Source organism: Anser anser (assembly GCF_964211835.1).
Source record: "Anser anser genome assembly, chromosome: 2".
NCBI lineage: Eukaryota > Metazoa > Chordata > Aves > Anseriformes > Anatidae > Anser > Anser anser.
This window is the reverse complement of record NC_139721.1, coordinates 11,836,739-11,860,979: the sequence shown is the minus strand read 5'-3', so window position 1 is coordinate 11,860,979 and position 24,241 is coordinate 11,836,739. Positions and strand designations below refer to the sequence as shown.

Here is a 24,241-nt window from a genome sequence, read left to right as displayed (position 1 = left end):
GTGCCTACCTCAAGGAACGCACCACCAGCCTGATTGGGCTCATCACCACGCAACTGAGCTGCATCCCATAGCAGAGCAGTTGGAAGAGATCCCGTCCTACCAGCTGGGTTCAACCCCACCGCACTCTAAACTCCTTCACGAAGAAGCCAACGTGGGTAATTCCAGCTCAGCATCACTGTTTCCATCCCAGGAGGATTGTGTCAGCACCGAAACAATGTCACTCCATCCTCCAAAATGCAGAAATCATTTGATGGAGACATGGATTTTGTTTAAGCAGACTTGCTTACAAATAAAACTCATATCAAGGCAAGGCCAGGAACCATCAGGTACTGCAGCTCCTTCTGGGTCCTCCAGATCCACAGCACCAAAACTAATATGTCCCTCTCATGTGCAAAAAGGATAGGGACTTTGTCAAATGAGGTTCTGCAGGGCTGGTTTATTTGTGCTTCTCTCCTCCCCCAGGAACTTCTTTTTCTTCATCTTTTTCTTCATCTTCTTTTTTCAGGTCAGTAAGAGCGTATTATTGGCATTTAGGTTACAATCATAGAATCACAGAATCATTAAGGTTGGAAGAGACCTCCAAGATCATCTGGTCCAACCATCCCCTACCACCAATGCCAGCCCCCTACCACCAACCACTAAACCATGTCCCCAAGCACCACGTCCAGCCTTTCCTTGAACACCCCCAGGGACGGTGACTCCACCACCTCCCTGGGCAACCCGTCCCAATGCCTGACTGCTCCTTCTGAGAAGAAATGTCTCCTCATTTCCAACCTGAACCTCCCCTGGCACAACTTGAGGCCATTCCCTCTGGTCCTATCACCGGTTCCCTGTGAGAAGAGGCCGACCCCCAGCTCCCCACACCTTCCTTTCAGGCAGTTGACAGAAAGCAGTACTGGTAGCGTCCGTATCAATACATACTCTAACTATTTCGAATACGTTCCTATTCGAGGAATTAAGTGTGTGAATTCAAGTCCCAAAGTACACACAATAACTGCATACTGAAGAGTGTAAAAACTAGTAAAAAGCTTCATTTACCTAATATAACTAGACAGTTCAAGTACTCATCTTCCTTAGACCTGACTGTAGAACAAAACACACGCAGATCCCTGTGAAGGGCTAAGTAGGAAGCTATGGACAGATGCCTAAAGGTAGACATGGCCTTCTTGTCATGAGTATTTACTGACTTTCTGAAAACAGCAAACGTGCATTAATCCAGGAAGCTCACAGGGGTTCAAAAAGAGTCGTGCAAGATACCAAAAGAAGTAAAACTCCAACTTGGGAGCATCTCCCTACCACTCCCGTTGAACGGAGGCTCAGCAATTCCAAAAAAAAAAGGCAGAGCTAAGAATAAATCCCTGCAGCCAGAGCAAGTACGTGAACTAAGTACAAGGTGGATGGAAGAAGATTTATTAGGTGTCGCACCAACAGCACCATGAATCATAACCGTGCCCCATTTGCTATCCACACCTGCCTTCGAGCAGATGACAACAGTTCGCTCAGTGCTAAAACGTACCGTGCAGGGTTCATCTATGAAGTGTTACTTCCAGCCCTCCTCAGTTCAGGTGTGTTCATCCAAAAATTGGCTACACTGGTGGAAAAAGAGGGAGAAGTCCCACAGTGTCTCCGAGCTGGTGAGCACATGGGGTCAGCAAGCAATTGGCCAGGCCTGGGCTGCAAAGCATAGCTAAGGACCCTGCAGACACAGTTCGTCTCCTAAATCACCGATTTCCTGATAAATCAATGGCTACACAGACCAGGTTTTAACGTGTGCAAAGCGAAAGACAGATACCAAAGCCGTAATTGCCCTTCCCATCCAAATACACCTTGTATTTCCTGGCCCTGGATCTCAGCCATGGGAACACATCTGGTCTCACTAGGGAAAAAACGAGGAGGAAACTTTATTTTGAAGTCTCTAGGTTCTTTCCATGATGAAAAGGGTCCTTCCACAGCTGGTTCAGACAAACTACAGCAGGTGAGGAGCATCCTGGCTAACGCCCAGAGATCTGTCACATTCACCGCATGGTCCCGGGTACGTTTGCCTCTGCTCTCTTACTTCACAACAGGTCCTCCTTGGCACACCAACCCCATTCAACATTTGTTTCCAAAGGACAAAGGACAGCAGTGCTCCCATCCAGCTGCGGCACGGCTGTGCCTTCACTTTTCTCTGCCACTGAGGTAGAAGATGCCCAAGGCAACTGGCTCACACGGGTGTTAAGGGGAAAAAAGTCATCCCCTCCAGCATGCAAAGGCTCTTGAAGAGAGCTTTTCAGCTGGAAGCCTCCAGATGCTGACCAGCGAGACAGGGCAGAGAGCAAGAGGCTGTAAGGTGCTGAGGGGGCTCGGCAATAGCTCCGCACAGCCCAAGACTACAAGCACTAACCGCAGCGAGAGGCTGTGCTGTGCATCCAGGATTATTGATTACCCTCTCCTAATCCCATGATTGAATGCCCAGGGCAAAAAAAGAAAAAAAAAAAAAGAAAAAAGGATTCCTATTATATATAGATAGATAGCTATTTAAAATCATTAACAGAGATTTATATCTCTGAGCTAGTCTTCCATTCTCTGGGGAAACCAGACAGCTGCATAGTAAAAGACTGAAAGCCGCAATAAAATGAAGAAATGAGCTTCAATAAATCATTAAGCTAAAGCTCATAATGTTTATCTGTAATGTCATGTCCCCACAATCTACAAAAGCAGATGTGTAACTTTTTGTTTTTCTTTTATCAACTATTAAACTGTCATGTAGCTATTATGGAAGATTAAAACTTCTTTTTAAAAGCACTGAGCATCAGGGGTCGCAGTTTCTTTTAAAGAAAGGGGTGCTTGCACGACAGTCCGTATCACACAAGAGGAACTGGAGATCAAATATATTGAAACAAACCCCTTGAAGAATCTGTTCATCTTCTGCCTTATGTTCTGGCAGCTATACGCACCAAGAACTTCATTAACAAGGCAGCTCGGTGGGATCAGTTGTATAGAAAGAGAGAACAGAATCACCTAGGTTGGAAGAGACCTTCAGGATCACGACTTCCAACCATCAACCCGACCCACTGAGTCCCGCCACTAGGCCATGTCCCTTAGTGCCACAAACACGTCTCTTAAATACCTCCAGGGATGGGGACTCCACCACTTCCCGGGGTCGCATGTTCCAATGCTAGACAACCCTCCCCATAAAGAAATTCTTGCTAATGTCCAACCTAAACCTCCCCTGCTGCAAACTGAGACTGTTCCCTCACATCCTATCACCTGCAACCTGAACAAAGAGACCGACACCTTCCTCGCTGCAGCCTCCTTTCAGGTAGTTTTAGAGAGCTCTGCTCCATCTTCCATCATTTTTAATTCCCCCAGTACATCCCAGCCCTACATTTCCAAGTGCGACACATACACAACTGGGCACAGGCAGCACTAGAGCCGGTCGAAGGTCTCCCAGCAATGCAGGCAAAGTCCCGTGGGACCACGGGTCCCGTGCTGGACCAGAGGTAAGGGGCCAGCGGAGGTCAGGCAGAAAGTTTTTTTCAGCAGAAAATTACTGGGGAGACACAAAGGGCATGAGCGAGGGTGGAGAAGGGAAAGGACGGCCCCAGAGATGTCCCATCAGGGCAGGCACCGCCGGGATGAGCCGATGCTGGGTGTCGATACCTGCACACCCTGACCTCAGCACCAGGAGGCCTGGGCAGGAGGGTTTTGCTCGCAGGTGATGGAGCAAGGAGGAGATGCAGCTGGAGAAGACGCTTCCCAGAGACCTGTGTTGAAAGCTCAGAACTCTTCCTCCTCCTCCATGAAGACCACTGACATTTTCCAGCCTTGCACTGCGATGCACAACAGACACAGACCCTCCACCTCTCCCTTCAGAGCCCCGGAGGGCTGGAGAAGTCAGACAGCCTTACGGGTGTTTCAGGGATCCAGGGATTATTTTTTTTTTGAGCTGTGTTTCCTTTTTTAGAAGAAGAACAGAGCAGGAAATCTCTCTGCTCCCTCAGGCTTGACATCCAAAAATTAGCATTTGTTTGTTTTACAGAACAGGACTAGCTCTATTCAATTTAGACCCAATCTGTTAATCTACAAAGGAAAGTAAATAAATACTGAAATTATGACTAAGGGGGATTTCAAGAGGCGTACACCTCACTGTGGTTTGGTTTTTTAGGTACTAATAATGGAGACTGGCATTATTCTGCTGTATTTCCTGCTGGCACAAACGCAAAATTCAGAGCCGCTGTGCTTCTTTTGTCTGCAGCTGATGCTGTAAAGTGTAACTACACGTTCGATTCAGCCTGGGAGGGCTGCTCTTTGTAAGCTAATTTGAAGCATGATTTCCAAACCCCTGACCAGATGAATCTGCTAGCAAATCTCTCTACTGCTCCTGCAAGCCCTCGAATTGCTGCTAGGTTCAAGTCCTCCAAGTGCACCAAATTAACCAACTCCAGCCCGCATGACTAAGGTTCACAGAAGTTCAACCCCAGCTGATACAAGAGACAGAATTGGTGTGTTTGCCTTTAAAAATTAAAAAAAAAAGATAAATAATAGGGTCAGAAAACACACTGCACAATATTTAACAAGAAAAAGATGGGAACATAACAGGCTTTGCAACCTAAAACTGCTGCTGAAGGCAACAAACATGACATGATCATTCTGACAGCTGTGACAAATTAGGTTTCATTTGCCTGAGAGCCAGCCATGTTCATTTAACTGCAATTACTGGCACATCATGATCCCCACTCCAGAGAATGCACCCAGTCAGCCAGCGAAACAAAGCATCTTGTACAGATCACCGTGTTTCAATTGTTCTTCTGTAACAACACCAAGCCTTCAACACCAACCGTTCGCTAATACACCCCAACAGCTTCTTCAGGTGTTTACCGTGGTCCCTCAGCTCTTTTTCAACCAGCGGAGCAGCAAAATCTGGATAAGATGCTTCAGACCCCGCACCCAGCTCCTCGTGTGCCTGGCTGCAGAATAAAGTGCTCTCAGGAGAATGTGCTTTTTAAAGATGTTTACTCTGTCTGGACTAATCCAGAAGATTTGAAAACGGTTGGTTTCATCTAGACAGAAATATTATTTTAACACTAAACATACAAATTAACCTCTTTTAGCGCTTGTCTATGCCTGAGTTCAGTAACATACCTGGACTTTCTATAATCTTATTTAGAGCCAAATCCTGCACATATACCTGCCATTTTGTACGAATCCTTTCCTTAAAGCCCTTACAGCTCAGCCCCACCAAAGAAGAGAGGCTCAGTGAATTATACCCACACCTTTAAACATGTTTAGTTGGTGAGCTGACTCAAAGAATAAAATCTCCAGGATCTGACCATCAGCTTCTTTGAAACGGTCTTTATGATGTGAATTTTTGGGTAGACCTGTGTGGAGCCAGCGGTTGGACTCGACGACCCTTATGGGTCCCTTCCACCTCAGGATACTCTATGATCCTATGATTCTATGAAATTTCCTAGATAACACCCCCACCTTGTATCTAATCCATTTAGTTATGTCAAAAACTACCAGTCACTGTTCAAGACAAACTTTATTTTAAAGCCATTCCAGAGCGGGACTTTACAAGCCTGTGCACTCTGCAGGCAGGCATGCCGGAGCCCTCGGACGTACGCACGCTGCTCAGGCACCAGCTGCCGTCCAGCCTGCGGCCGCAGCGACAGGTGTTTTCTGTTTTTCTTCTCAAGAGAAAGTCCCAGTCGCTATCTTCAGTGGAATGCAAAAAAACAGAGCGGCATTTAGGGCCCGCCGGGTGCCGCATTCCTTTCCGAGCAAGTGGGAAAGCCGCCTTCCGCTGCACTGCGATAACCCGAGGTGTATTCTCAGGGAGTAACTGCATCTGTGTATATGTAAATTTCGGTGACACCACCAGTGGCAAGGCAGTTTTTCACTCCTCGCAAGGACCAGTTGGTGTACCAACAGATGCAGAGAGTGGTACGTACGTACCGTGTACCCGCAACGTCAGCTCACTCACAGGACGCTGCTGGCTGCGGCCGAAGGCTCTTCTCTGGCCATAGCTAAGGCTTACTCAACACTTCTATGCAGGGGAAATCTTCAAAATTAACTTTCAATTACTTTTTTCCCCTTTTTAAACTCCGCGGTAAGCCAAAACAGCTCGAAGATCTGAGACTAAGATATGTGAGAGAACAATGAAAATAGTGGGATTAAGAAAAACAAGTGGTAAAGATGAGGGAAAAACACACAAATGGATTTTTCGTCAAAAATCTACAGAATAATCCGTGACTAAAGCAAACATCCATGAGAAATGTCACCGGAATCTTCTGAAGAATACTTCGCAGTCAGGCATCACGCAGCTGAACCTATTTCAAAATGCAGCCGAGTTTGTTTCTGATCTTCAAAGGCTTATATAAATGTGTAAACCGTTACTCGCTGCGTGCAGTCCTGCATATTTACAGCGAATTAAGCCAAACGGCGGCTCAAATAACTGAAGGATTCCAGCTCGAGTAATTCCTACCCGGAGTCCTTTCCATCCTGTTGCACGCTGTGGATTTTCAGACCGCAGCTCCCTCGTGGTGGGGACGCACTGCAGCACCTGACGTGCTCTGAATAGGAAAGCCATGCAAGCAATAAGGCAGCCTACCTAAAATCCAGTCATGTTGCCCGTGTTTACAATGTACAAGTTGTGTTTACCCTGATAAAACACAGCTTTTGAAAAGGTTATTTCCCTCCCACTCAGCCAACGGGAAAGGTTAACTGCGTCGACACGAAGGCAGGAGCTGCAGAGAGCGCAGCCCCGGGCTCCTCGGCACCCAAGGACCTGCCAGAGCAGCGCAGCGAGAGCCCAGAAAACCATCCTCTGGTCGCACTGACCTGCCCCAAACTCCTCTGCCACAGCCTGCTTTAGTAGAGACTTCATTTTAAAGCAAGGCTCCGAGGCAGAGGTTTATAAAGCAGTCCTCAGAGCAGTGAATTCAGAGGTGAACCCCCCCTTACCTTGCCATTTACTGCAGTCACTAAAAACGACGGCGACAGCAAGTTCCCCTTTCTGCCTGCTTTCACATTAATCCTACTGACACAGCTAAACCACAGACATTGACTTATTCAGCCCTGAGTGCCTGCTGTGCTGCTCAGAGTGGGACCCAGGTAGTCTTTACCCTCACTCCTTGCTTTTTTTATTCTTTTTTTTTTTTTACAGACTCAGTGCTGTACCACCGAACACGACAGCACTTGCCAGCCGAACTGCTGCCCACGAGGCGCACCCGCGAAGTTCGGAGCAACCATTTCGTACACGGGCAGGCAAGATGCTCGAAATGTAAGAGGTCATTTCAGCAAACTCCGGAGATGCAGGAACCGAGGTGCCTTTGACAGTTGCCTGGCAACGCTCCGTTACCTTCTATTCATTTATATTTATATTATTTTTGCTACGCTTACGCTCATTCACAGGTCTCGGCCAGGGTTCGCCCCGAAGCGCAGGTGGAATTTGCTGTCGCTCGGCTGTTTGCTCTCGGGAAACGACGGAGTCCTGGCGAAAAGAGCTCAGAAGTTGGGAGCTTTCCGAAAACTGCTGCTGGGATGGGTTCTGGGGCCCCTCCGGGCTCAGCTTTGTGTCACTATCTGCGTTTTGGCAGTCTATTTCTCACCGAGTGCCTCTCCTGGTTGCTACCTTTTGCCAGCCTCCAGCTGAATGCGCAGCTCATTTTACGAGGAGATGGGTTGCGAGGACTCTGCTAGCTAAAAATATCAGTTAATGTCATGCTACTGTGATATTAAAAGCATTTTTTTAGGCTTTGAAAGCATTCAAGCTTATTCCCCTGTCAATAAAAACAAGGCAAACTTAAAATTCAAAAGGGTCCTAATTTGCCATTAGGTTTTCCAAATTAAAGAAAAAAAGCGTTCAATTATTTATTTCTGGAGAGGGAAATACCACCCCCATACCACTTCCCCGGTTTAAAGAAAAAGAAAACATAATCAGTGTCCACACAAAAAAAACCCTAAAGCCCTCTGGGCATGTTTTGAAGAAGCTACTTAGAGTAGGGAACAGGGGCATTCTCTCTCCTTGTATTTGTAATGAGGCTCCACCATCCCCAGGAGCTGAAGCAGAATGAAAATGGGTCACATATCTAATTAGCACTATTGAAGCGTGAAGCCCAAACATCCCTGAAATCTAATAGATTTTTTTTTTTTTTAATAACTCCGGCTTCATTAGAATATCCCGCGGTCACCTCCGTGCCATGCCAGAAGCTTCAGAAAGGGGACCGCAAAGCAGGCACGCACCTGGCAGCGCGCTGCTCTGCTGCTGGGGAAGGGGAAATGGTGCTCCTCACGAAATCTGACCTATTAGCTGAGAAATAAAGTGATTAGTCAATCAGCCTAGCACAGCCTGGTCTTTAATCGTATTTAACAACAAATAAACAAACCCAACCCTCTTGACTACAAAAACCACATCCAGATTTACAGGTGCGGACGAAGGCGTTCTCGAGAGCAGTGGTTTCCAAAGCAAGGAGCTGAGAGGAACCAGCAGGCTCCCACCGCTTCTCCCCGAGGACAAGCACAGGAGCTGCACCCAAAATTTCATCTGCATGGGGGGACAGAGCTGCTGGGGAAGCTCCGGGGAAGCAGCCAGCAGCTCAGCTCGCCCACCAGAGAGACACCGAGTGAGGCTGCCACGTGCAGAAACCACTGACGGTGGGACCCGACCCCGCGCTCCGCTTCGATCCAAGTCAACAAGCCGTAAACGCCGCTCACCCGTGAGGATGTGGAAGTCACTCCAACCTTCCGGAAAAGAAAGAAAATGAAAAAAAAAAAAAAGATCGGAAAGGGTAATTAATTGAGCCTGCAGCTGTCTGCTCCCCATAGCGGGCGTCGCCAAGTTCACGCTGCCGCACGGGTGTTTTGTGCAAGAGCTGAGCAGGGGAAAGCGGCGCAAAAACCCAGACCAAGAGCTTGTTCTGCCCGTCCGCATCCACGCTCTCAGCCTGCTGCGTCTTTTGTGGGACTTGGCACGGGAGCACTGCTGCCTCTCCCACGCTGATTCTGCATTTCTGTTTATTACGGTGAACATTTTTTCTTCTTTTTGTTTCTCTTGTCAAGGTGAAGAATGAGGCACGCAGCTGCAGACGAGTGAGACTTGCAGCGTTTTTATTTGCAGATAAGGGAGTTATTAGATCGAACCGAAGAGAAACAGAAGCAAAACCAGACGCTCAGGCTTTGATTACAGACACACATATATATATATTAATCTTTTTTGTGGCAGTTCACAAACCATCAAGCTCACCCAAACTGCTCGAGCAAGGCTGCAGCTACAGCTGAGCAGCGATGCCAACTGTGGGGACCAGCAAAGGCTGGAGGTCACTGGTCCAGACCCCGCGGTATCACTGCTGGAACAACAGTGGCCATTTTTACAGCTTGTGTCGGTACGATTTCAGCTACACCAGTACAAACACACCTTCAGGTTATTTAGCCCTACAGCCGAACCAGCTCCCAGGTGCTGCGAATTGCGCGTTCGAGGTTTCATACCCAGGGCCACGGACTCGGTCCACGGGGAGGCAGAAACAAAGCCCGGAGCCTCTACCACCAGAAAGTCCCATTTACTGCGGGACAGAAATAGAAGAGGGGAGGCTTTCAGTGGAAAATGTGGCGAGAATAGAAAGCAAGAGAGTAAAAGCCCTGTCAGCACATTTCATAGACAGTCTTTTTAATGAGGAGATAAACAGATAAAGCTTTCAATCCATGTATGGAGGGGGCTTTTTGGTTGATTTTTTTTTTTTTTAATTTGAAAAGAAGCTAACCAAGCACACAGGATTCAATAGAAAACAAAGGCTGAACAAAACATTTTCTGACAAGGCCCAAACAACCCGAAAAATGTCGATTCTCGTGCCACAAAGAAACCGAGGGTTTCCCCCGCTCCCTACCTATCCCATTTATTTTCTTTAATTAGCTCCTCCTTTCGGATAGCTGGCTGGGTAACGAAGTTAACAAGTGTGCCCACAAAAAAAACAAAACACAACACAGCTGTGGGCAGGACCCTCAGCTCTGCTGCTACAGCGGGGAAGGGCAGAGGACAGACCTGGGAGCGGGCTCCCCTCTGCCTCCTCCGGGCAGTGCAGCCCGGCCACAGACGAGCAAATTGCCCCGCTGTTACCTTCACTGTCAACAGCTGGCATGGGGAAACAGGTTTAAGAGCACACAAAAACTCACCCGCTGTGTGGAGCCTTCAAATGAGCGATCGCCTTTGCACTTGCGAGGCTAAAAAGTCAGAAGCGTCCAACGTAAGGCTCCACACCCTCTGTGCTACGCTCTCCTGGGTAACTTGTAATGCCTTGCAGTAAGGGATCTTCAAGGATAAATGACTTGGGGGCACTTCCAGCCCTTAAATCAATCAGAATCCACCTTGCAGGTACCACTGCATCTATAAATACTTGGTGTTATTCTACCCCCACCGTTTTAAAAAACCTGCTACACTCAGATTTTCTAACTGCAAACCTACTGCATGCTCAGCCACCCTGACCAGTCCTCAGGGGCCGTTTCGTGGGGTAACATTCAAGACGTGCAACCGCCACAGTTCAGCGACCTGCGACCCAGGTGGCACCCGCCCTGCAGTTCAAAACACGCAGGTTTTTATTTTGAAGCAGTGAAGGCGGGCTGCAAACTGCCTCCTGCACACACAAATGCCAGAAAAGGAGAATTAAATCATTGCCTACGTGTCAGATGAAAACCAAGCCTAAAACCGACCGTGCTTGCTAAATTCGCAGCAGCTGGGCCAAAAGTACCCCGAGCCGTAACGGGGTCCCACGCAGAGCAGCGGCTGCAGCCCCGAGGAGCAGCCCTTCAGCTTGCCCGCACGCTCCCGCACCGCCGCAGCGGGACACGGGGCCTGCTCTCAGCCCCGCTGCACAAGGGCCTGACCCAGCTGCCGTCTGCCTGCGGGCCGCCTGCAGGAGAAGCCGGCAGCCTCCCTCGTTCAGCAGGCAGGCCATTTTGCCGCTGCTTCTGCTGAATGGAGATGCCGTGGTACGTGATCTTCTTCGTTGTATAGCGCAGTCCCAGTGCAGCCACCACCACTGTCCCTTTCATAGGATCACAGAATCATTAAGGCTGGAAAAGACCTTCAAGATCCTCTGGTCCAACCATCCCCCTGCCACCAATGTCACCCACTGAACCATGTCCCCAAGCACCACGTCCAGCCTTTCCTTGAACACCCCCAGGGATGGTGACTCCACCACCTCCCTGGGCAAATGGCTAGTTAGAAATGTGTATTCTTCCCACACAACAGCGTAAGCGAACATTTCAGAGTTTGCTTTACAAATTCTCTCACTTGCTTCTATTTTGCAGAAGCAAGCTGGGCTGGACAACCAGAGCAGTACCGCTGCCCGTCACTCACCTTTCAGAGTCCTCTGAGATTTGAGCTGCCTCACCCAGAAGTTTGGGGCACAAAAGCTTTCCAATCACACTAGGGAGATCTCGTTCCAGGAATTTCTATGTGAAAGTCTCAGTCTGAAGTGTGTAAGACATCAGATAAGATAACAGAGACACGGACTATTTCCCAAAAGCCTCTGAAAACACAAATTTCTACGTGAAATTCTCAGCCTGAAGCGTGTAAGACATCAGATAAGGTAACAGGGACGCGGACTATTTTCCAAAAGCCTCTTAAAATCCGCACGCTCCCTGAGCAGATGCAGAAGTTAATGCATGTAGCAGGGCTACAGCTGGACAGACGAGCTGCACCAGGGATTGCTCCCGGAGTCACGGAGCAAGCCCGGATAAATGGGGGACTGCACAATGACATACCCACAGAAAGGCCAACTAGGCAACTGCCTAGCACATCCCAACTCATTACAACGGTTGGCCAATCCTATGAACTTTGTCTCGTATCTTAACCCTAGATTTTGGAACAGACGCTGCGCTGCCTTTCCCTAACACCTTTTGTAATTTGAAAGCTGACTTTGGCACTGAGAAACCAGCGTATGCTGCTCATTACATTTTTGAAAAGGAATTCAACAGTTAAGCACTTTTTTTTTTTTACATTTCACTGGGTATTGCATCTGGTCCAGAGCATTCACCTCGCACTCCCGTCAATAAAGGAATTTGCTAATGGACTTCGCTTCAGCCCCACTCGCTTTCACAGCATGTATCTACAGCAAAGGAGTTTCTCCACAGATGGCAAATTTCCAGCCTTTGCTTTCAGGCTGCTCATCATGAAAAATACAGATCTATTCTTTAAATATTACATGAATCTGAGCCATAACTCAGAGCCAGAAATAACTATCTTCTCCGGACAGCGTTCAGCAATGCAATCCCTTCTTCTCTGGCCAGCGAGCTGCCTTCAGCGCAGCCTGCCATGTCTCTCCTTTAATTGCCTGCTCCTTTGTTTCTTGTGGTTTGGCCTTTTCCCACCTTTCCCCTCGTCTCTCCCACTCTGTTTTTTTACAGGGCATTTACAGGGCTCAATCCCCAGTCTTTCAGCCCTGTGCACTCCGCTCAGAGCTTCCTCCTGGGGGAAGGAGCTCCCTCCAAAATAACTTTGTGATCAGCAGGAGCGCAGCATCCTCAATCCGGGAAACTGGCTTTTTTTTTTCAGTATTACCAAGCACGAACAAAGTAAGCAACTTGACACGGATGACTCAGACGAGCTCTTCTTTACAGACCTGTTCCGTCTTAAACATCTTGGACCACTTCCCTTTGTTGATGATGTTCAGGCATTACTTTAGGTGAAACCCTGCCAAAAAAAGGCAGGCTCGGAGCCTGCTCTAGCCCCGTTTCCCGAAGGCAGCAGACACGGTCCGACAGCCTGACTGTGGGGGCCTGCTCTCTGCTTAACCCCTTCTCCACACTGCTACTTTCAGCATGGGCTGCGGTCTTGTGGGTTCCTTCTGAAAAACAGCACAGATGAGGCTTTTCCCATCCATAACTCAGCTATTTGGTAACGCTAGTATCTTCTTTTTTTGATAAGCGTGCTCTTGCTTCGTTCACACTTTGAGTTGCTTTCCCTGCTTTACCAATGCCGCTAAAATCATCGCATCCCTCCCATTTTTGCACTCCTTCGCCGCCTCCACCAGGCTTGCACTATTCTGACCCTCACAGACACCACCGTGCCGTTACAGCTCCAGTCTGAGATCGTCCCCAAGCCAGATGTTGTTGCTCATCTCCTGAATCCACAACACACCCCATCATGATTTTTCTCCTCTAATAAACTAACCAGTCCTCCTGTCATCCACAGTATGAACCCATCTTTCTTCACAGCTTTTGCTGTGCCCAACAGGTAATTTTCAGTCGTCGCCTATCATACTGATGCTGTTATCTTGGTTATAAACCATGCTGCAAATAAAAAAGCTTTCCCTGGGTTCAATGCTGTACAACCTTGACTCAGTACAAGCCAAAATAGCTACATTTTTTTAAGAATTATCCACCAAATAGATCAAAACCATTCCCAAATATTATTGCAAATGAAAATACTCCCAACTATTTCACAGAAAACACTCCCTGCCTGATCGCTCTGTTTGACTTTTTCAAGTATGTCTCACTAATAGCAGCGCTGATACCGGCATATGGAACAGACTGCCGAGTTTTAAAGTTGCCAACAAGTTTAAACAAACAAATTGTACAAATTAAAGTGCAAGGAAAAGTTTCTTCCCAGAAACAAATACCGACATTAGATACAAAATATGAAAACGCCAAGCCAATACAAACACCGAAGGAGACAAAACAAAACCGGGCAGGAATTCCATTTTGGCATAAACGGCAACAGTTTTTGTGCCTGGACCACAAAGCAGCAGTTCTCCACCTCTGAAAAACGAAATCTCTGCCCCTCCAGGTGTACAGGGAAGCGCCAGGCAAGGCAGGGAGGACGACCAAGAGCCGCAGTCCCTTTATTCCCTGTTTTCCCGTGACCCACCAGGTAGGTGCTCGCCAGATCTTTCCTGGTGGGGGTTTAATGGCTTCACACAGGGCAGACTGGCAGCTCCTGGGGGCAGCTCTCCGCAGCAACCACCACGCAGGCAGATTACAGGCTCCGCGCGTGGACAAGCCTTCGAGGCAAGCGCTGGAGAGCGCAACTTCAATGAGAGAGGCTCGCTTTGATGTGACCTATAGGATTAACTGTAATCCTGGTGTGACTAAATATGTTATTTGCGATCTTCGTTGCCCACGAAGGAAAATTTAATGACACCCCTACTTCTTTTCCTTCTTGCAAAAGCCTGTGCGCAAGATAGCAGCTTGCAATACGCTCGCTCTGCTTCACACTGACAGGTTACTTTTTCCCTTGTTTGGATGGACGCTGGAGCAAAACTTGAGCTGTCGAGAAATTAATAGAAGGGCCAGTGTCTCCTCCAAACAAAACACATTCCCTCATCCTCGGCTTCATGTGAACTGCTGCCACGCACTTAAAAAGCGGCTCCATTTGCCTATGCAGGCAGAGCAGACAGAACGGAGCCCGCTCCTGCGCAGGGCCCTTTGAGTTACCTAACCTGAGCAGTTCAAATTAAAACATGCATAAGGAACGCAGCTCCGGCTCGGAGCACTGTCATTACATCTCCCTGCCAAAATGCAAAAGCTCTGCATGTGAACAGCGAGCTCTGGCCCAAGTAACCCACCGTGTGACAAAGCTGCTTCGAGAGCGTGCTGAATCCAGCACGGTTTTGTGAAGTTATTTTGTTTCTGGATGCAGCCACTTCAGACTAACAGAAAATCTGGCCACTGGAAAAGACACAGCAAGCAACAAGGCGCATTACAAATAACCAAATCTTATCTCGTGACCTCTTCCATCAGAGGCCGCTTATCTCCGCGGCAGATCACGGCTGTAATCAAGGTTGCTCCATCGGGTTCTTCCTACCGTCCAGTCTAATATTACATCAGCAAGTCAAGCGAGGACACGGCCGTCTAACCTCCTCCTTAAATTGAGGCCTTGCAGAAGAGGAGCAGTTTCTCAGGGCTTTCTTCAGGCTCGGTGGGCTGCCACATTCACGTCGCCACCCGTAGCGCCCAAGTAGGCCCAAGCGTAGGCCCAAGTGACCCAGGACCAGGTTGTCTCAAAGACGCTCCCCATGGACAGTCAGAACACAATGGACTCCGGCTTCTTTAAACCTCTTCTGGCTGTATTTTATTTCCTGTAATTAACTTCCAGAAATCAAAGAAGGGCATCTCATTTATACACACACTGGCTTCACCTCAGCCTGAACGCCCCAAGTTGTCAAGTTTTGCTTGCAAACGGTGAAGTACTGGATGTGAAACTACCCACTTCAGGCAGCACAGCACCACTATTAGTCAAAAGACACACAGATAGGTGAAAACAACACGACCTCAGGAACACACAGACCCCTGAGCCCAGGCAGATACTTTACAACTTGATTGCTTTTCCTGTTCTACAGATTACCCCGAAGTCATTTATCCCAGTCCGCATTCCTTCAACTGCTTGCTCACGGTAAGTACCTGCTTACTTAGCTGCCCTCGGTCACGTAGGCAGCTTGCAAAGCTCCCTGCCCACGCTCCAAACAGCCTGGGAATAAAGCAGCTCCTTCTAAAGCTGACTTCCAGCAACACCACGCTCTGCCTCGTGGTAGGGAGAGAACTCACACGGAAGGTCTGACAAGCCACGAGATGGTTTAGCGGAGGAAAAGAAAAGCACCCAGCAAATAAAGGCTAAACCACCCCATAAAACATCTTGTGAACTCCTAAGAGGAAACCTTTGTGGGTATCAGAGGCCTAAAGAAATGGGAGATCAAGTGCCTAAATAACTACGGAGCTGTGCACTCTTGTCGAGCCCTGAGGGTTTGTTTCAGCCTTGCCTTTCAGCCCAACTGCCCTCCTGCACCTCTCACAGCTCCAGGCAGACCCTGGGAAGGAACAGCACCCAAAGGGGTGCTCTGTTTAGTTGTTTAGGTTCCAACAGCTGCGCGGAAATTCAGCTAGGTAGCTGCTCCTATCAGAAGCTATGAGATTTCCTCGGCGTACATTAGTCTGTTATCTGTTAGAGTCAATAATGTGAAATTTGGCACTGTGTTTGCAGAAGGGAGCTGACTGTGCACAGGCCGCTCGCCAGTGCTTGCAGCGGTCTGAGCAGTGTAAAATACCAACCGCTGCCCGCTTCTGTCCCAGCAAGGCGCCCGAGGTAGGAAATCCCAGCACTCATCCCCTTGCTCTCGATGATTTGTTCACAGGCATGCAGAAATGCGTATTTTTAATTACCATTACTTCTTTTTAAACCAGCCTCGTGCAGCCATTTTTGGCACGCATCCTTGAATAACCTGGACCTAAGAATTAAACTCACTTTCAGTTCTCGCTTGCTGTTACTCAACACCAAGTCCTGCTATTAGTCAGATGTAGGAACTTCATTTTTCATAGTAAGCAACCCTTCACTCCTCTTCAGGGCACTCTGCTGGCCACAAGCGGCTCCATAAAGACCACCGAAGGACAGAGGGCATGAAACCTTGGTACCAACGCACAGCACATCAGGCATTTTGTCAAGACTGAACCACGAGAGCTAGAGCAAAACCCCATCCCTTGTGCCCATTTGTCACTGCCTGCCTTTAAGTCTGTTGCAGCCTGTCAAGTATCTGGAAGCTCTTCCTGCCATCTGTTTCCTTCCTCCGAGGGTGCTGCAGTTTTCCATCACCGCTCTCTCGCCGAAAAGCCTTTATTGCTGTGAATCCGAAGAATTATGTTTTTAAATGCATTATGCATTTCGAACCTGCTTACACAGACTGTAACAACTGTCACTTGCTTGGACTGATAAAATTCACCCTGTTACCTGTCACCATCCCTACAGAACCACCAAAAAATCTGCATTTCCCCACCCTTTCTTTGTGAACCGTAACACCGAACGCAGCCAGTTAAATGGCACGAACGCACCAGGCTGCTTCCAGAAGGCAGTGGCCTGCCTGCTCCCCCAAAAAGCTGTCATGCCAATTACCAACCTAATTAACAGCAACTAAGCAAGGAGAGAGATTTGTAGAAAAACCTGAGTTTCAGCGCTGAGTGGCAGGTTTATTGTTGCCCTTTGAACACCAAAGTTTACAATAGATTGTTAATGGGACCCTCCTGCACCACTGAGGTTCCTGCGGATGGGCATCTGCCTCCTCTCTGTACGTAAATATTGCCATTTCCCTCACTTCCTACGGAACGCAGCTAAGGCTTTCGCTGTCTCAGGAAGCAGGCTGTCCTAAATATTTAAGGATGCTTTTTGGGTTTTACAGCAAAGAGCCCTAACTGTACATAAACATCCACTTATAATCATAACAAAGCCTACTTTCTCCATAATGCAGGAGATGTATTGCAGAGTGAACTGTCCTTAGAACAACAAAAACAACCCAGCACCTCAAACTGTCTACTCTTGAAGAAATAATGAATTAAAAACCCAGGGTATTTAAACTGTTTACTTTCTGCAGCTACTAGTTTTGATAAACAAAAAATTGGGGATGGGCTGGCTTTTTAACATTCATTTGCCATTTTGTTTATACTGCAACCCTCTTGCAAAAAAAAAAGAAAAAAAAAGGAAGATGGGATTTCTCCAGGAAAACATTTTCATTTTAAACTTGTGGCCAAATGACTTGCAATGGAATATTAACATTAAAAATACCACTGCGAATTCAGAGGGAGCAGAAGCACTGTGCTGCTAATATCACGTTTGGAAGTAAATACTAAAAGTCTGCTTACTGTATACTTTGCAGTTGGACCTCCGAAAGCAAAGGGGAACCAAAAAAATGCCCCACGCCAGGTGTACCTGCTGTGTTTGAGAGTTTTGCTAATCCCGTCCTTATGTGATCTCACTGGAAAACACCAGGCCAATCTGACCTACATGTTTTAAATAACCTGCTGCTTCTACTTTACACAGAAGCTGGTATTAAACCATTAAGCTAATAGTCAGAGCTGGCTACTCTGTTTGGGTTTTAATAAGATCTGGCTCCAGCTGATAAAGTACGGTGGGAAACAGCTTTGCGAATGGAAGCTTCCCATGAAAGCCTGGTCATGGTAAGACCAACTCAATTTCCCCTCTGAAAAAAAGGCCATAAAGCCAGCATTAAGCTGTTTTGCTCCATCTATTAAAAGATATCGATATCTGCCTGTATTCCTGCAGGTTCTGGGAGCAAAGGCATTTTCAGTGTAGGGATGTCTCCCAGACGGGTGTACACTTTGCTGTTCACATATGGAATATATAAGAGCTGAGTCTTACCCGTATCCCCTATGTTTTGAGCCCTGAGGAGCTCCTCAGCATGAAGGGCCATGCGAAATGCTACTTCCTGAAGCAAAATCAGCCACAAAACCACTCAGCACATCTTCTTCCAGAAAGCAAAAAGTGGCTGCAGGAGCCAGAGCTGAAATATTTGCAGTCGTGAAATTGTGCAAGAAAACTGGGAGGAGGCTTGGAAGTTACAAGCGTTGACAGAAAAAAAGCCCACGCGTCCTTCGTATTAACTCCAAACTGCCAGGACCCCCTTTTCCACCCTCCTAAGCTCCCCTCTGCGACAGGGCAGCGTCAGCCCAGCCACCAAATGAGCGGTGTCGGGATGGGAATGCTGCAGCGCACAAGGTGAAGCCCGTTATTGATCTACGACTACGGGTCTGCCTGAAACCGCTGCTTCTGCTCGTTGAAAGGGCTCTGGTTGCTCTGTCCTCAAATTCCCTCCCATCTCCTACCTGGTCTTTCTCCAAAAGCAATACAGTTCTGGAAAGCAGTGCCTTAGGTGGTTCCCAAGGGCTCTGTTACCTGGCAGCTCCTCAACGCTGCATCTGACCAGGCCCGAACAGAGAGCACCACGCTGAACGCCAGGCCTTGCTTCATTCCCTCATTTTTACAGCAAAAGTTTGCCTGCCTACCATGACTGCAGCCAACTTCGATGCTAAAAGGGCACTACAATTTAAGAAGTCTAGATATCGTCTACTTTTCGAAGTAAACGTTGCGAGTACAAGCCCGGTAATGGTCTGTATTTCTGGAATCCCCCAAAGGCCTTAGAAAGTCCCCTCTGAAACAGCAAGCAAATAGCACAGCACTTAACTCCGTAAAGGTGGATTTACGCTGGGTTCAGCCGTTTGGGGTGAGTTATGCTGCCTGCACGACCCTAACCGTTGCTCGTTGCCTGTGTTTCCCTCGAGGAACATGATTAACGTTGAGCTAAAACCCTACCCCGAGCACCGGGGAGATAATTGAAACCCAGGCGGTCCCAAGACTATTCTCAAATTGAGGAGTTGCTAAACCAAACCGTACAGCTGCGGCAAGATATTTCTATTAATTACACTAACCAGCCACCAAGGGGCTCCTATCTGAGTGCACTTTTCCATGGATAATTCATGGCAGGTTTTGAATGATGGTCTCTAATACTCTGCGCGCTCTTCAAGGCCATGAAGAAGCTGTTACAGCTACTTCAGGCTTCCAGTACGAAAGCACACGGCTGCTTAACTCCCCAAAGAAACTGACCTCTCAAAGCGATTCCTTTGACAAACTGAGTGGCATTTCAAGGTTTATTTTCCACCAAAATACTCCCTCATTACACCTTAGACTTGTCATCTTCCAATGAGGACACCTATTTAGCAAGTAACCTGACATTTCAGGCCAAATTGTCTGTACGTTTGTTTTAAAAATAGCTCAGTGTTCATCTGCTTTCTGCAACGCCATCCGTATTTTAGGTCTTGATCACTTCGGGTTTTCCCCTGGCGGTTCTGCCTAGCAAAGCTTTTTGCAATTTCTCTGCACAAAACTACACAGAGTTTTCCACCGACACAGTGGGTAAATATGTCACCCTTACACGAGCAAATCGATTTAATTGACTGGCTACCAAGTTAATCAATTAGGTTAACGGTTGACCTACTTCAAGACAGGGAAAAGTATCTGGTACTTACTTTCTAAAACCGGGCATGCAATAGGGCATCACCCCACCAACAGCCTGGAGAAAGCAGGCTGAAGGCGGAGGGCAGGCACAGCACTGGAAGGACGTCGGGCTGCACGGGATGCATGGGACTCCGTCTCACCCTGAAGTATTTACATAGGCTTTGCACTCTTGGGGAAAGAAAGCAGCAGGCCGAAAGGCTCTCCATGAGGTACAGCTACCCACTCAACACACTTGAGCCTTTCCAACAGGGGCATCTCAAATAATCAAGGCTTCTCCCTCGAGGTTTTCTCTGAGCTCTTCAGAGGTTGTGTCTTGGGGTTTAACAAGCAGAGGGGAAAGGATGCAAACGTCGCAATTCCCTGCTGGATGTTCAAGCCTGCTTTGAAAACCTCTCTCAGAAAAGATAACTGCATGAGCTCCTGCAAACCTACCTCTCACCCTGCTGCCTCTGTGCCCTCATAAGCCATCTATCCTGCAGCAAGCTACGGCAGAGAGGGTTTATCTGCATTCACCCTCAGCTGCAGCCAGCAGTTATCTCACAGGACACCTTACTGAGAGCCCTTACTTCTGCCCAGAGATCAATTTATTGGACACAAATTTTCTAATCCTCTTTTTCCATCCAGCTGACGGCATTTTAGCAACACACTGTATTAAGAGCTCCTTCGCACTGCTGTTCCAAAACGTGCATTACATCAGGGGAAAGGTGTTGGGCTCTCGTTGCTGACTTTTTGCTTTCGGGATGAAAAGCCTTACTGGGAGAAACGGTGCTTCACACAAACGTTGTGGGTTTAAACTCCACACCGGGCCAAGCAAAAGCAGCTTAGCTAAATCGATCTCCACTCAGCACTCGCTGCAGCTTCCCAGTCTGCAGTGTGGTTTCACGCCTGCATCGCTGGATTAAGGTAGTGACTACAGAGCAGAAAGCCTATTGAAGTATGTCGATGAAAGGCTCCTGTGGAAGCGCCACGCTCCTCAAAAAGACCTATTTGTACTGGAAGCTGAAGCTAGAGCAATCCTAATAAGTCTTTCCTTCAGCTATTCATCAGCCAACAGACTGGCACATTGATGGAGGCTGCACTGTTTACTAGTGAAAGGTGCTTTCTTCCCAGGCAGGCAATCTGAGCGTTGTAATTCCAGCCCGTATCAGACCGAGTGTAACACCATTTATAATTAACAAACCTGAAAAGCGGCAAATAATTCTGAGAGGTAACTGAACAAACGATGTCAGATTTTTATGAAAAGGCGGTTGTGCCAGAGGCAATGCATCAACCAGCCCAGTTACATTAAACCTTCTTCTGAAGAAACGTTCACCTGCTCTCTATTAATTTCCTTATTTGTTATTTAAGGACTGACAGCGCTGGAAAATGTGTCATTCCCTTAGACAGATAGCTGTCCTGCCTCTGGGGGAAACGCCGCTAATGCAATGGAAAGAGATTTAAGGCTTGTGTGCTGTCAGCCCGGCTCTGCCCTGAGCAGCTGCTCAGAAACTCTGTGCAACCACCACGGGCTCTGGCTGCCGGAGACATTGCTCAGGAAACCACAGACTCGGCGGCACGGCCAGAAGTTCCCAAAAATGAAAAGCATCCCTCGTCCCTCCGAAGAATGCGGGTAAACAGAGCGAAGGACGAACGAGGGGAAATAGAGGGAATAGCTGGTGCCGAGGCCAGCTTCTGAAGCACGCCTGCTGGCATCAGGCAGCCCTAGGCGATACGATGGAACAAGGACAGCTCTGCTTTGCAAGGTAAATTGGGACAATTCACCCGTGGTTCTCATAAATATTTACTCCGAACGCAGCCCAGCACATTTCATTCAGTATCTAATAAACGCAGAGAAAAATAAATTTGTTGTTTGTGTTCTTATTTGCTCCCAAGAGCATCTCTCTTCATCCCAGTTACGCAAAGCTAACAAAAATAAACGGCCATTTTGGCTGCCTGTTGTTTGATTTATTTTTTTCCCAACTTTTCTCGCCACTTTTCCCAAAAGCTGCCACTGGAAGACACTCGGGCTTGGGTGGCTTCAGCTGAATGCTTTCCCTTCAGTCCCAGTCCTCCCTGTGAGTTTTAGGGGCTTTTCACGTGATGTTATCACACAATTCAGCTCCCAGAGCCACCTAACCGGCACCGTTGTGTAAGGCCAGCAGCGGTCCTCGGGACGGATTCTTTTCCCCCTCCAACGAGAGCTATTTCAACAACCACAATGCCAGATGAAAGCTAAGAAGCAGAAAAACAAATGCTTGGGGGAACCTGCTTACGGGGGAGTCCAGCTACGAGCGCAGCCGGCGTCGCCTCCTGCCATTTCACTTCACTGCCGTGTTCAGCGACAGCCCGTCTTCTCCCCGGGCGCTGCCATCCCCTGCTGAAGGGGAACTATGTGAGATCAGAGATCCCGGCTATTGGGTTGCAGATTAAGCATCGCTTCCTAATCCTTTTCAGTCAAACTGACCGCCTTGTTGCTTTTCTAGCCTTTCTCATGTCTGGATTTGTTTCCTGGCACGTACCTATTCCTAGCTCGGAGGTGTGAAGAAAACCGGGTTTGATATCTTGAAAGCAGCATGCCAGTGCTTCTCAGCCCTTCCCCGACCCCTCTATCTCAAAAGCAGGAGCACTGCTGGTCGAGTGCCATCCCGGCCAGCTGGCCCTCTCGGCACTCTTTACAACTGCCTAATATCTTTGTGTGACCTTCACAGCGCCGACCGAGCGCGGAGAGGACCAGGCGCGAGCAACCCAAGGAAGAGCGCTAAAAATATCCCGAACTTGCACCAGTCACAGGACCACGGCCCTGCTGAGAGCACGAGTCTCTGCTCACGTCGAGCCGTAGCTCTGCTCTTCCAGCTCAAAGGAATCAGTGTATCCAGCAAGATCAAAACTCTTTCATTTGAGTTAGTTTAAAATAGCAGGGAAGAAAAACTCCGGAGCAGCTCTACCGCTGTTTTTTTGTCCCGTGACCAAATCAGAGCGTCAGGAGGAGGCTCACGGATCCCGAGCAGCGGTGGCACAATTCAGTCTCTCCTGGTGCCAAGCGCCACCGCACCAAAGCTCTGCCACGGTGGGTCACGCTCCCGTGACTGACCCAAACCCAGGCTTCCTCTCACCAGTTTGGCAGAAGGCAAGTACTGGCTCCGTCCTTACTTTGGGAAGACACTCCCTGCAGATATGGAAACCAAGCCCTGCAGCCTCAGTACTGGGGTAGGCGATACCCGGAGCCACTGGAAATGGCACCCTGGTGGATTCGGCGATTTAATTCCCATCTGGTTGAAATAAAACGCGACATTTAGGATGGATGGGGGCTAAAAGGAAGTACAGGGAAAAAAAATGATAAGTTTCTATCCCAGACAAGGTTTCAGGAATGAAAGGGCGAGCAAAACATCTAAGATAGGAAGATGATAAATGGATACGAAACACAGCATGAAAACTAACTCCTCTGCTAATGCGAATGTTCCCCTGCAAATGAAATCCTTTCACCACTGGGAGAAAAGTTGGTTAAATAGGAAAAACAGCTGCATTCGTCCTTCAGCTTTAAAACAGCTCTGCAGAAATGCCTGTGCATTTCCCAGGCACACAAGACTTCAGCGCTCTTTTAATAACCTGCAACAAAGCCTCCTGGTCTGCCAGTGTCCTGTGGGCAGGCGGTGCGGGGGAAAAGGGGCGTTCAGTGGAAATCCCATTTTTTCCCCATCTCTCTCAGCAGCTGGTGCTGTGGGAGGGCTGGGGGCAGCTGCTGCAAGCCACAAACAGACAACAGCTGTTTGGCCATATGCTCGACGGGATCCATAGGGTTAAATTTTGTCACCACCCGAAACTTCTGCCCACGGAGGCACCTGGCCCCAGGGCAGCACCCACCTCTCTGCCTGCAGCATTGCTGCTTTGGGGAGCTGGGAAAAGGCAGCAGCATCCTCAAGGTTCGTATCTTTGTTCTTTCCAGGATTTTGTTTGGAAGGCAAAGGCAAGGAAAAGCTCAGATGGCAGCGGAAGCCCATCAGAAGGCGTACCGAAGCGCTCACGTGGTGCTGAAAGCTGTCACTCCATCACGTTTCTCTTGTGCACGCACTGACGCAACACCGCGCTCGGCAGTCCCGTTTCAAGCTGACAAATGGAAGCAGGTTCCTGCGCTCGGTGACGGTCGGCTTCGAACACAGGTGATGCTTTCTCCATCTCTCTCTGCGGGGCTGTGAAAGGTGCTGAGCCCCGGAGCACTGGGCTGTGCCAGCTCACACTCGCGTAGCACAGCCAAGACCTACACACCCCACTGCAACTGAATTTGGGGGTTTTGACCAGCACCCCCCTCCCTCGGGAGGCTGGCTGTGACCTTCCCCTGCCTGCCACCACCGTCCACAACACTAACGTGTCCGTGGAAGCATTAATTTCACGGCTGAGGCACACAAAGGAAGCGTCTCTCTTCTGGAAACAGGCTCCTCGAGAGGAGTCGAGGGTGACCACAAACCTTAGCAGCCTCACAGCAAAGCACAAAGCACA

At 48.4% G+C, this 24,241-nt stretch overlaps 1 protein-coding gene across 24 annotated transcripts in view; it reads right to left on the bottom strand.

Annotated features, from left to right (window-relative positions):
* The window catches only part of MTSS1 (MTSS I-BAR domain containing 1), a 125,294-nt gene that overhangs the window by 54,899 nt on the left and 46,154 nt on the right, over positions 1-24,241 (bottom strand). For 11 of the 24 annotated variants that reach the window (XM_083822532.1, XM_083822529.1, XM_083822538.1 and 8 more), the window contains exon 4: positions 8,698-8,724. The exons of 12 other annotated variants lie outside the window; for them this stretch is intronic. In XM_083822532.1, the coding sequence (XP_083678658.1) occupies positions 8,698-8,724 (27 nt within the window). Of the gene's footprint in view, positions 1-8,697; positions 8,725-10,149; positions 10,174-24,241 lie in introns of those variants that run through there. One more of the 24 variants, XM_083822537.1, reaches the window with a different exon arrangement.